Source organism: Heloderma suspectum, chromosome 9, assembly GCF_057233095.1.
Source record: "Heloderma suspectum isolate Gila_16-S chromosome 9, 16-S_ref, whole genome shotgun sequence".
NCBI classification, from domain to species: Eukaryota; Metazoa; Chordata; class Lepidosauria; order Squamata; family Helodermatidae; genus Heloderma; species Heloderma suspectum.
In genome coordinates, this window is record NC_139466.1 from 29,018,733 (window position 1) to 29,031,041 (window position 12,309).

The window sequence follows — 12,309 nt, forward strand, 5'->3', positions numbered from 1 at the left end:
ATGATGTTGATTTTTAGAATGGCAGAATTATATTTTAATGCATTGTTGTTTTCAAGTTTAATTTTCAAGTTTCTTTATAATATTATATTATTGCATTGCCTGGGTTTAGGCTCAGGAAGAATTCTGTTACAGCTAGTAAATTTGTATCCTTTCTGAAGTTTGATAATGAAACATATCTTACCTTGCATCTTTCCTTATTTGTGCTGGTAGCCAAGCCATTGAGAGCAACATTTGTTGCTCACCTCCGAATGTTCCTTCTGTTTTGTCATGGGTTAGAGCAATAAAATTACTATTACTCTTATGGTATTGTATTTTTATATTTTGTATTTTGTTCACGGGGGGGGGGGGGGGCTTGGTCCAGAAAGGCCACTTATAAACAAACAAACAAATACAAACAAACAAGAAAAAGGTCACGTGTAGTTCGGGCCTACATTCATTTTCATTCTTTCAAATCTCAGTTCTAACGGCTCCAAAACCAGACAAGAACAAGAAAGACTGAATGCATCAAATGAATGTCAGAACCTTACGTGATAAAGAGGGACGGTGTTGTTCTCAGCTAAGGAGAAATTCAAGACATCTTGCTGTCCGGGTTCAAGCCGTACATTAACAGAAGAGGTCAACATGGATGGGCTAATGGGATAGTTAGGACTTCCACTGCTCTTGCCCTTTTTCCTCGACCTGCGGCCCGTATCCCGCTTGTTGTCTTTCTGAGTCAATGGCTCTTCCTGGATCACTACGATCTTGTCATCACTCAGGTATCGCAGGAGGGAATTCTCAGAGTCTGTTGTTGGGGGGTGGGGTTGTGGGGGGAGAAAGAGAAGAAAAATGAGAAAAACTGAACTAAAGAGGTTGGTGAGCATCAGTTCAATGCTAATAAGAATGCAAACATACTTATGTGTGGTGAAAAGAAATAGAAGCCTCAAGCAGGTTTTTCTGGAGGTTGTTTGCGACATGACATTTTCAAGTGAATCCACAAACCACAATGGCTTGTTCAAGTAGGTGTCATCTCTAGACATGACTGTTTAGCTGAGGCACACTTGAAATGAAACACAGTAATTCTATAACCTCTTCACAGCCTATTTCACCAAAGAAACCAACAGACCTTTTAAAATAGCTATTCTTTGGCACACCAAAGCTATTTAAGACTGCTGCTGTGTATATCATGAGAACTACAAAACTGACATTACTTTTGTCATTTCCCTGGGGAAATAAACAGAGGCACTAACTCTTTGCTCTTTCACTTACTACCCAGAGCTTCCAAAAATCTCTTCAGTAGAATCACCACTCAGTTTTAGCTGAAGTGAAATTTTGAGGTGAATGAATTTAAAGCAGCCTTTTCTAACTCTGGGTCCTTGTACGTTGTTGGGCTACAAGTCCCATCATCCCCAAACATTGGCCATGCTAGATGGAGATGATAGGAACTGTAGCCCAAGCCCAACAATGTTTCAGGACCCAAGGTTGGGAATGGCTGATTAAGAGGTTCTTGCTTGGGTGAAATGTCTGAGGAATGCCAAAGGAAGCAAAAGAACTAGTTTAGCAGAGTGGATTGGATGGTGTTCCAGAGCCAGTATGGGTGTAGTGCAGGGATAGCCAACCTGGAACTGTCCAGATGTTTTGGACTATAACTCCCATCATCCCTTGGTCATTGACCATGATGGCTGGGGATGATCTGAGTTGTAGTCCAAAACATTGGGAGGGCAGCTAGGTTATCTATCCCTGGTATAGTGAATAGAATGCTGGACACGTTGGGTGCAAGATCTGGGTTCAATTCCCATGGTCATAAAGTTCAGTAGGTCACTATCTCTCAGCCTAAGCTACCTTACAGGGCTGTTATGAGGATAAAAGGTGCATTGTGGGGGGTGGAGCCCTGTACCACCCCTGCCCTCAGGCTTACTATCTAAAAAAAGATACACCAGAAAAAAGGAATGGGAGGGAAGAGGAAATAAATAGTCTTTCAGCAGGGCTGATGGAATGGCCCTGGTTCACCTCTCATCTCAATCTGTACAGTCTGTTGTAGTGACAATTGAGGGAGGGAGAGCATGAAGGTGCATGGTGGTTACTAGATGAGTGTTTTTAACAGGTTTTACCTCAAGCAGAATTTCAACACGGACTGGGAATTTCCAGCTTGGAGAATATGTGGCACTTCAGATGAAGTGGGACTTCTCAATGCCCATCAGCCTTAGCCAACATAGCCAATGATGAGTGATGATGGGACTTGCAGCCCAACATCTAGAGGGCCACATGTTCCCTATCCCTGAGCTCAGGGGAAGAATATGAGACATTTAGATGAAAGGCAGGGATGGTGGAGAAACCCGTTTGGGAGGTATAGTTTGATGGGCTTCCCAAGATTCATCCTCCCAGCACTTTGTTCCAGTTCCTGCTGTGGTGCTTCACTCAGTCTGCAGTGAGTCAGGCCAGTTCACACATTTTCCAGACATTTTGTGCATTTTGTGCAGGTTCTGTTATTTGCGCAAATTTCCGAGCAATTTGTGGAAATTACAGCCCAATTTGCTCAAATTAATCAGAAATTTGCGCAAATTGTGGAGCCTACAGGGAAAAATGCACAAAAAAGTTCCCAGACTTTGGGGAAAAGCCTGCCGCTCAGCTCACAAAACACAAATTGATTTGTACATACTGCAGAACTCTGCTGAGTCAAAAAAGAGTTGCCCTTCCCAGTTGACGGTCATCGTGAATGAAAGAAGAATGTTGATAAGTAGGGATGTGTGGACTGTGTAAAATCTGCTCCATCTGTGTTTCACAGATTGTCAGGTGCCTTTTGTTCTGTCATCCGCCATAACCATTTATGTAAGTATTTACATAATTCTCCTTAGTATGTAATATTTAGCGTATTGTCCCCATTCCATTCAACGTTTCCTCAGCAGAAACGTATGTATTTTCCTACGAATTTATATGCATAAATTTTGGGAAAGTGAAAAAAATCATCTGGAAGTCCACGGACTCCACGCAGCCTGAGGGGGTTGCTCCTAGGGATGGTGGAGAATTCCTCTATGGACCCCAGTGAGGGTCCATTCCTCTGGAGTCCGTAGACGAATGGAGCACTTCCCTCCACTTCCCTGAGCAATCCTCCCTGGCTGGATCTTCCTCACCACCAGCTCCATTGTGCCAGCGATATGGCCGCCACTGCCGTACCGCTGGCTGAGGCTGAGTGACTCCGGACGCAAATGGCGTCCACTACACCATTTGCAGCCGTAAAGGTCTTAGATTAACCTAAATGCAGCTGTAAATGGCTGCATTTAGCTTAAACTAAGGGCTTTACGGCTGCAAATGGCATAGTGGATGCCATTTACATCTGTGGTTTTTCGTGTGATAGGCTACCCTATTGTGTGAAAAACCACAGATGCAAATGGCGTAGCAGACACCATTTGCGACTGTAAAGCCCTTAGTTTAAGCTAAATGCAGCCATTCATGGCTGCATTTAGCTTAATCTAAGACCTTTATAGCCGCAAATGGCGTCATGGATGCCATTTGCGTCCGGAGTCACTCAGCCTCAGCCAGTGGTACGGCAATGGCGGCCCTATTGCTGGTGCTATGGAGCTGGCTGGTGGCTCTGCAGAATTGCTGTGGAGCGGAGCTGGCCAGCGAGGATTCCTTGGGGAGGGACAGACCCCCCCCCCCGGAATGGAAGGTGAGTCTTTCGTACATCCCTAGTTGCTCCTCAGTGGATTCCACAGGTCGGATTCTTTGAAATCCGAACTCATTTTACTCCATCTCGAATTTCTCCAGCATCCCTATGATAAGCTCTTGCATGCACAGAAGTAAAATCACCCACCTCGGCTGCCCCTCTTATACATATTTGGCTCCTTTGATTCTCCTATCCAGCTGTACTCTGTTGGCATAGAAACTGGCCTCAGATCACCTGGGGAAAATGCAAATGGAAGCCAATTAACATTTTGGAACTCATTAAAATAAGGGCTACTGTGGTCTAGGAAGACTTAGTGCATGCTACATTTGGAGGAAGAACAGCCATCTGGTGCAGCTAGTGGTAAGTGACTGCAATTTCCAGAAGGTGCTGGAATCATAAAACAGTAAGTAGCCAAAGTTTCATCTGGTTGGCCCCCTATTCAGAAACTAAGACCAATCCTGGGCACTTGTAAGAAAGATAACTCTAGCTTACCCTTTAGAACAGGGGTGTTGAACCTCAGGCCTGTTGGCCAAATCCAGCCTATCCAGAAGCCAAATCTGGCCCACCCCTTTCTCATGGCCCCAATCTCTTTTCCTTGACCACCAATCATTTGGTGGTTTCCCAGCTTTTGCATGGTTTCCCCCCTTAGCTGGAATGTCCCTCCTAAGGCATAGTTCCTTGCAGCAAGAGCTTTAAGCTAAAATATGTTGGCATTTTTGGCATCATTCCTATTGCCTTTGTCCTGCCCGTTTTCCTTCAGCCTCATCCACCCCTGGAATGTGGCTCCCAAGAGCTTCTCCAAAACTGAATTTGGCCCTTGGGCTGAAGGACGTTCGACACCCCTGCTTTAGAACAAGGATGCATCCTCTCTCTTCTACCTGGTCACATGCACATGAATAAGTGCTCGTCGGGATGAAAGAAGTCCCATTTTGGCTAAGTTCCAAATTTCCATCCTGTTCCATTCATTTCAACAAACCTGCTACACTTCGTATATCTGAGATACAAATTTTGCTGCCTAGCTATGTTCCATGGGTGATTTTTTTAATTTATAGAAGATTTTTTAATTTATAGAAGAAAATTCCAACAGCTTTGCTGTAACCCAGGTTGTAAAACCTGTAAAAATTAGGGCTGTGCAGGGACACCCTGATCTGACTTGGAAGCTGCTTTATGGCTTCTGACGCAGGCCCAATCTGGCTCAGGCAGATTTGGGGGCCCCTGACCCGACCCTCCTCAGCCCCCAAACTGAACCAGGTTCCCCCCAGATGCCCCCATGCAACCCTCCAGCTCCTTACCTGGGCTGCCTCCTCCTCTGCCACTGCTGCCCTCTCCGTTGTGCCCCCTTGCCACCATCTTTGCCGCCTCTGCCACATCCTGAGGCCTGGACATGCAGCGACTCTTCTTCCAAGGAGTCGCCATTTTTAAAATGGCAACTTCCTGTAACTTCCTGGAGGTTGCCATTTTAAAAATGGTAACTCCCTGGAAGAAGATTCACCTCATGTCCAGGCCTCAGGAGGCGGCGGGGCAGTGCACCGGCAGTGGGGGAAGGGATGGCAGTGGCAGAGGCAGCAGGGGTGTTGCAGCAGAGGCAGCGGTGGCAGCAAGGAGAAGGCAGCTCATGTAAGGACCTGGAGGCACCGGAGGGGGCTGGGCTGGGGGCCAAAGTGTACCAAGCCTCCGACCCGTTCCAGGCCATGTTGTGCGCCCTCGACTCTGCCTTTGAAGGGGCATGCTGGCATCATTCTACAATGTGATGCTGGGTTGTGCAAAATTATCCACACCAGCACTTCCTTTGGAATGAATCAAGCCCTGCTGGCATATATCCCAGGTGCCTTTGTGGGTGAACTCCTCTTTTCTTCGGTCCTTTCCTCGGTTTTTGTTACTCTCATTGGCTGGCTCTGTAGCCATTTGCAACAACTCATGATGAAGTCACCCTGCTGGGTTCAGACAACACAACAAGCCACCATGGGTATCAACAACTGTAAAGCAAGCCATGGGTTCTCAGGGTGGCTTGTTCATGAAAAATAAGCTACCCTGCAGAAACTGTGCCAGATTTGCACAAGACAACAACACAGCTCGGGTGATCAGCTATGGTGGGTTGTCGTGCTATGCAAACCAAGTCAATGTCTGCCTCCAGAATAGGGATGGGTGAAACTGTCAGTTTTGGTTTCTCTTATTTCCTCATTTTTCCAATCTTAAAATTGGTTCATCCTGAACTTTGCGAATTTTCTTTTTAAGTTCTCAGGAAAATTTGTAGGCATTCGTGTTCACTTCTACTAATACATGCATTTTTGTACACAATTTGGCCTACTATACATATTTTTGCCAGCAATGCTGCTAAATATAATGCATTTACTTTTGCAAATATATTCTGTTTTGTCTGCGCTTTGCCCTAATATACACCTTTTAACATGCATATTTTGATTAGAGAACTCCATTGCGAAATTCGGAGAAGTATGAATTTTGAAAGATACCTGAGTTTCAGTTTGTGCATTGGTTTGAAAATGTGAGATTAGGTAGATTCTTATTAAAATGTGAACAGAAATGAATTTATCCCCCATTCCTACTCCAGACTTCATGTACTGGCATATATGGCTTTTAAACTTTGTATATTGTATATTAATGTTTTAACTTCTGTGAAATGCCCAGAGAGCTTTGGCTATGGGGTTGGGGTGGTATAGAAATGTAAATAATAATAATAATAATAATAATAATGTGAGAGAGCAATAATGTGTGTGTGTGTGTGTGAGAGAGAGAGAGAGAGAGAGAGAGAGAGAGTGCAAGATGTACACAAGATTTCTACCTTGCAATTTTGCATAAACCTTGTCATAGAATCACAGAATAGTAGGGTTGGAAGGGGCCTACAAGGCCATCGAGTCCAACCCGCTGCTCAATGCAGGAATCCAAGTCAGAGCATCCCTGACAGATGGCTGTCCAGCCTCGTCTTGAATGCCTCCAGTGTGGGAGAGCCCACCACCTCCCCAGGTAATTGGTTCCACTGTCGTATTGCTCTAACAGTCAGGAAGGTTTTCCTGATGTTCAGCCGGAATCTGGCTTCCTGTAACTTGAGCCCATTCTTCCGTGTCCTGCACTCTGGGATGATGGAGAAGAGATCCTGGCCTTCCTCTCTGGGACAACCTTTCAAGGACTTGTATGTCTGTAAGCTCCATGATGAAGACCTAATCAATGCATGGAGGCACAGGGCAGTGTCAGCAGGATCAGTCCCTCTCCCCACACACATACTGGAGGTAATCTGAATACAGGTCAGATTGGAGAGAGTGCTGTCTCCTTTTCCTTGCATAGGGGAAAATTAACTCTGTACCTCTGGAAATGGTGGTTGGGGAAGCCCATCTCCAGCAAGGGCACAGTCTTCATTTCCCCCTATGTAAGTCAAAAGAGATAGCATTATTAGCATGGACTTGCGGAGGGGAAAAATAAAGGCTGCACCCCTAAACACAGCTGCTGGGAAAACCCATCCCTGCCAAAGACTCTTAAGGCAACAAGCTTCGTCCTGCACAGTGGGCTTCCCTCCCCCCACAGCTGTTTTCATAACTGCAATCTGAAAAAAACCGATGAACTAAATCTGAACAAAATATGGATGAAAGTTTCCTGAAAGAATGGCTTTATGGAAATAATTTTAAATCTGAAAAATGAAAGGAGAAAAAACCCAACAAAATATTTCTAGAGCACATCTCTATTGGCTAGTTCTTGGACACAGATCGTTTACTGTAACTGATAAGTTGCATGTATGAATTAGCCGTTACTGGTTAATCACCACAGGGAAAACTTTCACATCTGATGACGACTTAAACACAATACTTTACAATGCAGAACAGTTCTTGCATGACAAACATGCAGGTATGAATCGTTCTCTATGGTTTTATTATGTTATCTCTCAACTTTCTTAAATAAATGGCTTTTTGATGGAGAAATCATATAGGTTTTTAAATAAGCTGACATGTCCAAAAGAAGTTTCGGAAGGTTATTGGCACTCAGACATTAAAGGCATCTCCACATGCTACACAAAATACCCTAAGTAGGGAATTGGTGCCAGACCTGGTTTCCCAGTGAGTTGATCTCTATGAACAATACATTTGCAAAACTAAGCTTGTCTCCAGTTAAGAACATAAGAGCCATGCTCAACGGTCCGTCTAGTTCAGTATTCTGTTCACAGAGTGGCCAACCAGCTTCCCATGGGAAACCCACAAGAAGGACATGAGCGCAACAGCATGCTCCCGCCCATGTTCCCAAACAACTGGTGTACATAGTCATACTGCCCATGATACTGGAGGCAGGATATAGCCATAGGACTAGTAGCCACTGATTGCTTTATCTTCCAGGAATTTGTTTAATCCCCTTTTGAAACCATCCAAATTGGTGGCCATCCTTACATCCTGTGGTAGCAAATTCCATAGTTTAACTACATGCTGTGTGAAGAAGTCCTTCCTTTTATCTGCCCCAAATCTCCCAACAATCAGTTTTGTGGGATGACCCCGTTGGGTTCTAGTATTATGACAGAGGGAGAAAAATGTCTTTATTTATATATTTATTTATTTAGAGCATTTTTACCCCACCCTTCAGCCAAAAAAAGACTCCCAGAGTGGCTTAAAAGGCGAATATTAAGGCAGTCCCTGCCCTCAGGCTTACAATCTAAAAGACACGACACAAAAGGAAAAGGGATTGGGAGGGAGGAGGGGAAAGAAAGCAAATGCATCGCTGACTGACGCATTGGGCTAGGCTGGCTTCCCCCTTGTCGTGATGTTCTTCCTGGGAGGCAGGAGGAGCAGCCCCCCAGCGACCCTTGGTTCTCTGGCTCATGTGTTACTAATATAGAGTTTGCGCTGTTACCACATTGAATGTGTAGTTCAACACTCTGATTTTCTTTCGAGAAAACTGGGGTAGGGTTGTGGGGAAAGCTGGAGAAGCAGCACCATTAAGAGAGAAATAGGTCTGCAAAACAGGCTATGTGGGACCATCTTTCTGATCTTGTCAATGTGCATCATCATCAACACACACATAAAACTACCCTCCCGTTCATGAGTCAACTCCCATCTGAGATAGTCAGCCGATATGCGCGCATACGGGCGCGCGCCTGCACACGCACACAGCAAATGCCAGTCTGGCTCTGGGTTTGTGGCCTGTTTGCTTTAGACACTCAAGTTATTTTGTGACGCATTCGACATTGACCAATTGTCCAGCTCCAAAAATAAACCCAGTGCTATAATAAAAGCTGAATACAATCAAGAGTCTCTTTCCCTCTTTTTTCCTAGCCCAGGAGCTCATTTCCTCAATTTTGCTGTTTTTGAGTAGGTGGGTCAGGCAAAGGAAGAGCAAAACATGCACACACTGCAAAGAACAAAGATCTGAAGTTGCAGCCACGCAGATGGATAAATGGAGCTTGCAGTTTACTGATTTGTGACACATATTCACTGATTCTTCCGCCTATTAAATAAGCTGCCATTAATTCAGAATGTCATTATATGCTTTGAAGAGGCCAGGTTTCCCCCGCCCCTGATTACAATCTTGCGGTGTGTGATGAGAGCAATTATATTTTATTTATCTTGTTACCTTATTAATATGAACTTTACAGTAATCAGTTATATAGAGGGTTGAAAGAGGGAGGGGGTTAGCATAAAACTTGCATTCCAGAATCTTCATATCACTAAGTATACAACATGGTTTGTCCTCAGCTCCAAATAACAAAAGGGTCATAGTTCAGTGGTACAGCTGATGTTCTGCATGCAGAATGTTCCAGGTTCATCCTCAAGGATATCCAGATAGGATTGGGTATGACTCGGAATGCTGGGGAAATCCACTGTGGACCCTAATGTGGCCGAATTCCCAGGATTCCAACCTCTGGATTCCTCAGCAGACCAGCACCCCCTTATCTGCACATCTGCTATAGTTCATGGGGTGGCATCCTGGGCTGTCTAAAAGGCATGATAGGCTAATGGCGGCCTCAAATTGCAGCCTGTAAATTGCATAGCTTATGGCGTTTGCGGTCATAAAGCACTTCCTTCTATGTAAATTGTGGCATAAAAGGCTGAGCTTGATGGACCAAAGGTCTGACTTTGAATAAAACCACTTCCCATGTTTCTGCTCAAGCACAGAAATGCCACATCAGTTACAAAAGATGTGTTCTTTCAAATGCTCCAAAATCTTCCCACGTACTGCTTGCCCATACTTTAAAGAGAAAAGCCATCCATGTATGTATCGTTTATAACAGCCTTCTTCAACCTGGGGCCTTCCAGATGTGTTGGACTACAATCACCAGCATTCTCCAGCCAGTGTTACCATTAGGGATGTATGGATCGTGTAAAATCCATTCCATCTGTGTTTTGTGCGTTGTCAGGCACCTTTCATTCCATTGTTGGAATTGGATGTTTTCTTTAAAGTTTCCTAATTTGTGCAAATTTGCGCATGCAAAAATTATGGATGGACGGGCGCCTCCCTTGCCCGGGTTCTGTGGGTGCTCACCCAGACTGTGCCCCTAGTTGCACCCCCCAGACCTGATCTTGGCTCTGTGCCCACTTGCCCAGCTGCCCATTCACCCAGCCACCCACACTTACCTGGGCCCTGTCCTCCTCCGCTGTGATTGCCATGTTTTGAAAAAACATGGCGATCACAATACTGTTTTATTCCTATGATTCTATGAATATGTTTTAGTCGTATGAATCTTCGCACTGACACCACACTCAATGTGTACTTCAACACTCTGATTTTCTTTCGAGAAAACCGGGGTAGGGTTGTGGGGAAAGCTGAAGAGGCACCATTAAGAGAGAAATAGATCTGTAAAACAGGCTATGTGGGAATGGATCATCTTTCTGACCTTGTCAGTGCGCATCATCATCAATGCACACATAAAAACTACCCTCCAGTCCATGAGTCAACTCCCATCTGAGATAGTGAACCGATATAAACACACACACACCACACATGCATGCGTGCGCATGTGCGCACGCGCGCGCACACACACACACACACTCAGCAAATGCCAGTCTGGCTCTGGGTTTGTGGCCTGTTTGCTGTAGACACTCAAGTTATTTTGTGAAACAATCGACATTGACCAATTATCCAGCTCCAAAAATAACCCCAGAGCTACAAAAAAGGCTGAATACACGTTTCTTTTCCCCTTTCCCCCCAGCTCAGGAGCTCATTTCCTCAATTTTGCTGTTTTTGAGTGGGTGGGTCAAGGGGAAAAAGAGCAAAACATGCACACACAGCAAAGAACAAAGATCTGAAAGTGCAGTCATGCAGATGGATAAATGGAGCTTGATTTCTTCCTGACTGAAAACAGCCTCTGTCTCGATCTACTGTTCCACTCACACTTCTGTCACTGAAGTAAAAATCAACTCTGGGGTGAACAAACTCAGATAATGAATGTGACAAATGTTAGAAACATCCATTCAGTGAACGGCCTCAGTTGTGCAACATCATCTGTTGCCCTGCAAAGCAACATTCGATCATTTCTTTCTTTCTTTCTTTCTTCTCCAATTGCTTTCTCTTTTGTTGTTTCCTTGCATTGTCTCATCTGTGTCCCAGTCCTTGAATTGTCTTATCTGTGTCCCAGGAGGGTGCAGGTTGTTTACAATGGCCTCTCTCTCTCTCTCTCTCTCTCTCTCTCTCTGTGTGTGTGTGTGTGTGTCTTTTCCATGTTCAGCACCCTGTCTGTGGAGCCCCTGTGCATGGCACAAGATTTTAAAAGAACAGGAGCATCTCTTCATTTAGCAGAACGGAAAGCACAGCTTTGCATCTTTTGACTGGTGGATATAAGGTATCCTGTGTTCCCGTAACCTGACAACTGTACCCAAAGTGTTCAGGATGGGTGTGAGAAACCTCATAATCATGAGTTAAAATGCGTACTGAGAGAAAACATCATTCTCATTCTCAGCCTTCGGGCGTGTGTGTGTGCGTGTGTTTCCAGCTATTTGCATGGACACAACTAATTGCCAGGGTTGGGGGAAGATTTACCTGCACTCCTCCATGCTATTCCCAGGCTGGTGGCTGCCATATTTATTTCCCCAGAATGCCTGGAATGATGCTATGTAACATTGTTCCAAAGGCCATTCTAGGGGTGGGGGGGGGGATACAGTGGGAGGGGCACGGAGGATTGCTGTGACTTTTGCCCCGGCCACCAAACTGTGAAAAAGGGGAGGCAGTTTTGCCCTCTCTTTTATTCTCCCCAGACATCAGCCCAAAACATGTCCTTTGAGAATGCACAGTGTAGCATAGATAAAACTGAGTCCTTTTCCACCTATCTGTCCCTTGCAGGTCCTGTATGGTCCACCCCATTCATCTGCCTCAATCTTCCACCTTTTAATCAAGAGGCATTCCTATCTCCCCAGGTTAAAATTGTTTTCCAAACTTTTAACCTGGAGCAGGAGTAGGAATCATTCCTGTGTAAGGAACATGAGAAGAACCCAGCTGGATCCTATCTAATCCAGCATCCTATTGTCCCCAGTGGCCAACCAGATGCACCTGGAAAGCCTACAAATGGGACATGAGGGCAAAACCGCCTGCTCTCCTCCTGCTGTTATTCCTCAGTGACTGGTATTCAGAAGCCATCTAAGCTGGTGAGTAAACCACATCTTGTGGTAGTGAGTCCCACAAGCCAGGGGAGGAGAACTGTTTAGGGTTGAGGGGGTAGATGACCCCCCCCCCGCCCCGCC

At 45.1% G+C, this 12,309-nt stretch overlaps 1 protein-coding gene across 1 annotated transcript in view; it reads right to left on the reverse strand.

The window, feature by feature from the left end:
* Positions 1-337: 337 nt before the first annotated feature.
* LOC146338551 (connector enhancer of kinase suppressor of ras 2-like) overlaps positions 338-12,309 on the reverse strand; it is a 230,969-nt gene continuing 218,997 nt past the window's right edge. Inside the window, exons 12-13 of the mRNA XM_084813277.1 lie at positions 3,791-3,877; positions 338-781 (exon numbers count right to left, since the gene is read on the reverse strand). Of these exons, the coding sequence (XP_084669403.1) occupies positions 516-781; positions 3,791-3,877 (353 nt within the window). The 3' untranslated portion in view covers positions 338-515. The remainder of the gene's footprint in view (positions 782-3,790; positions 3,878-12,309) is intronic.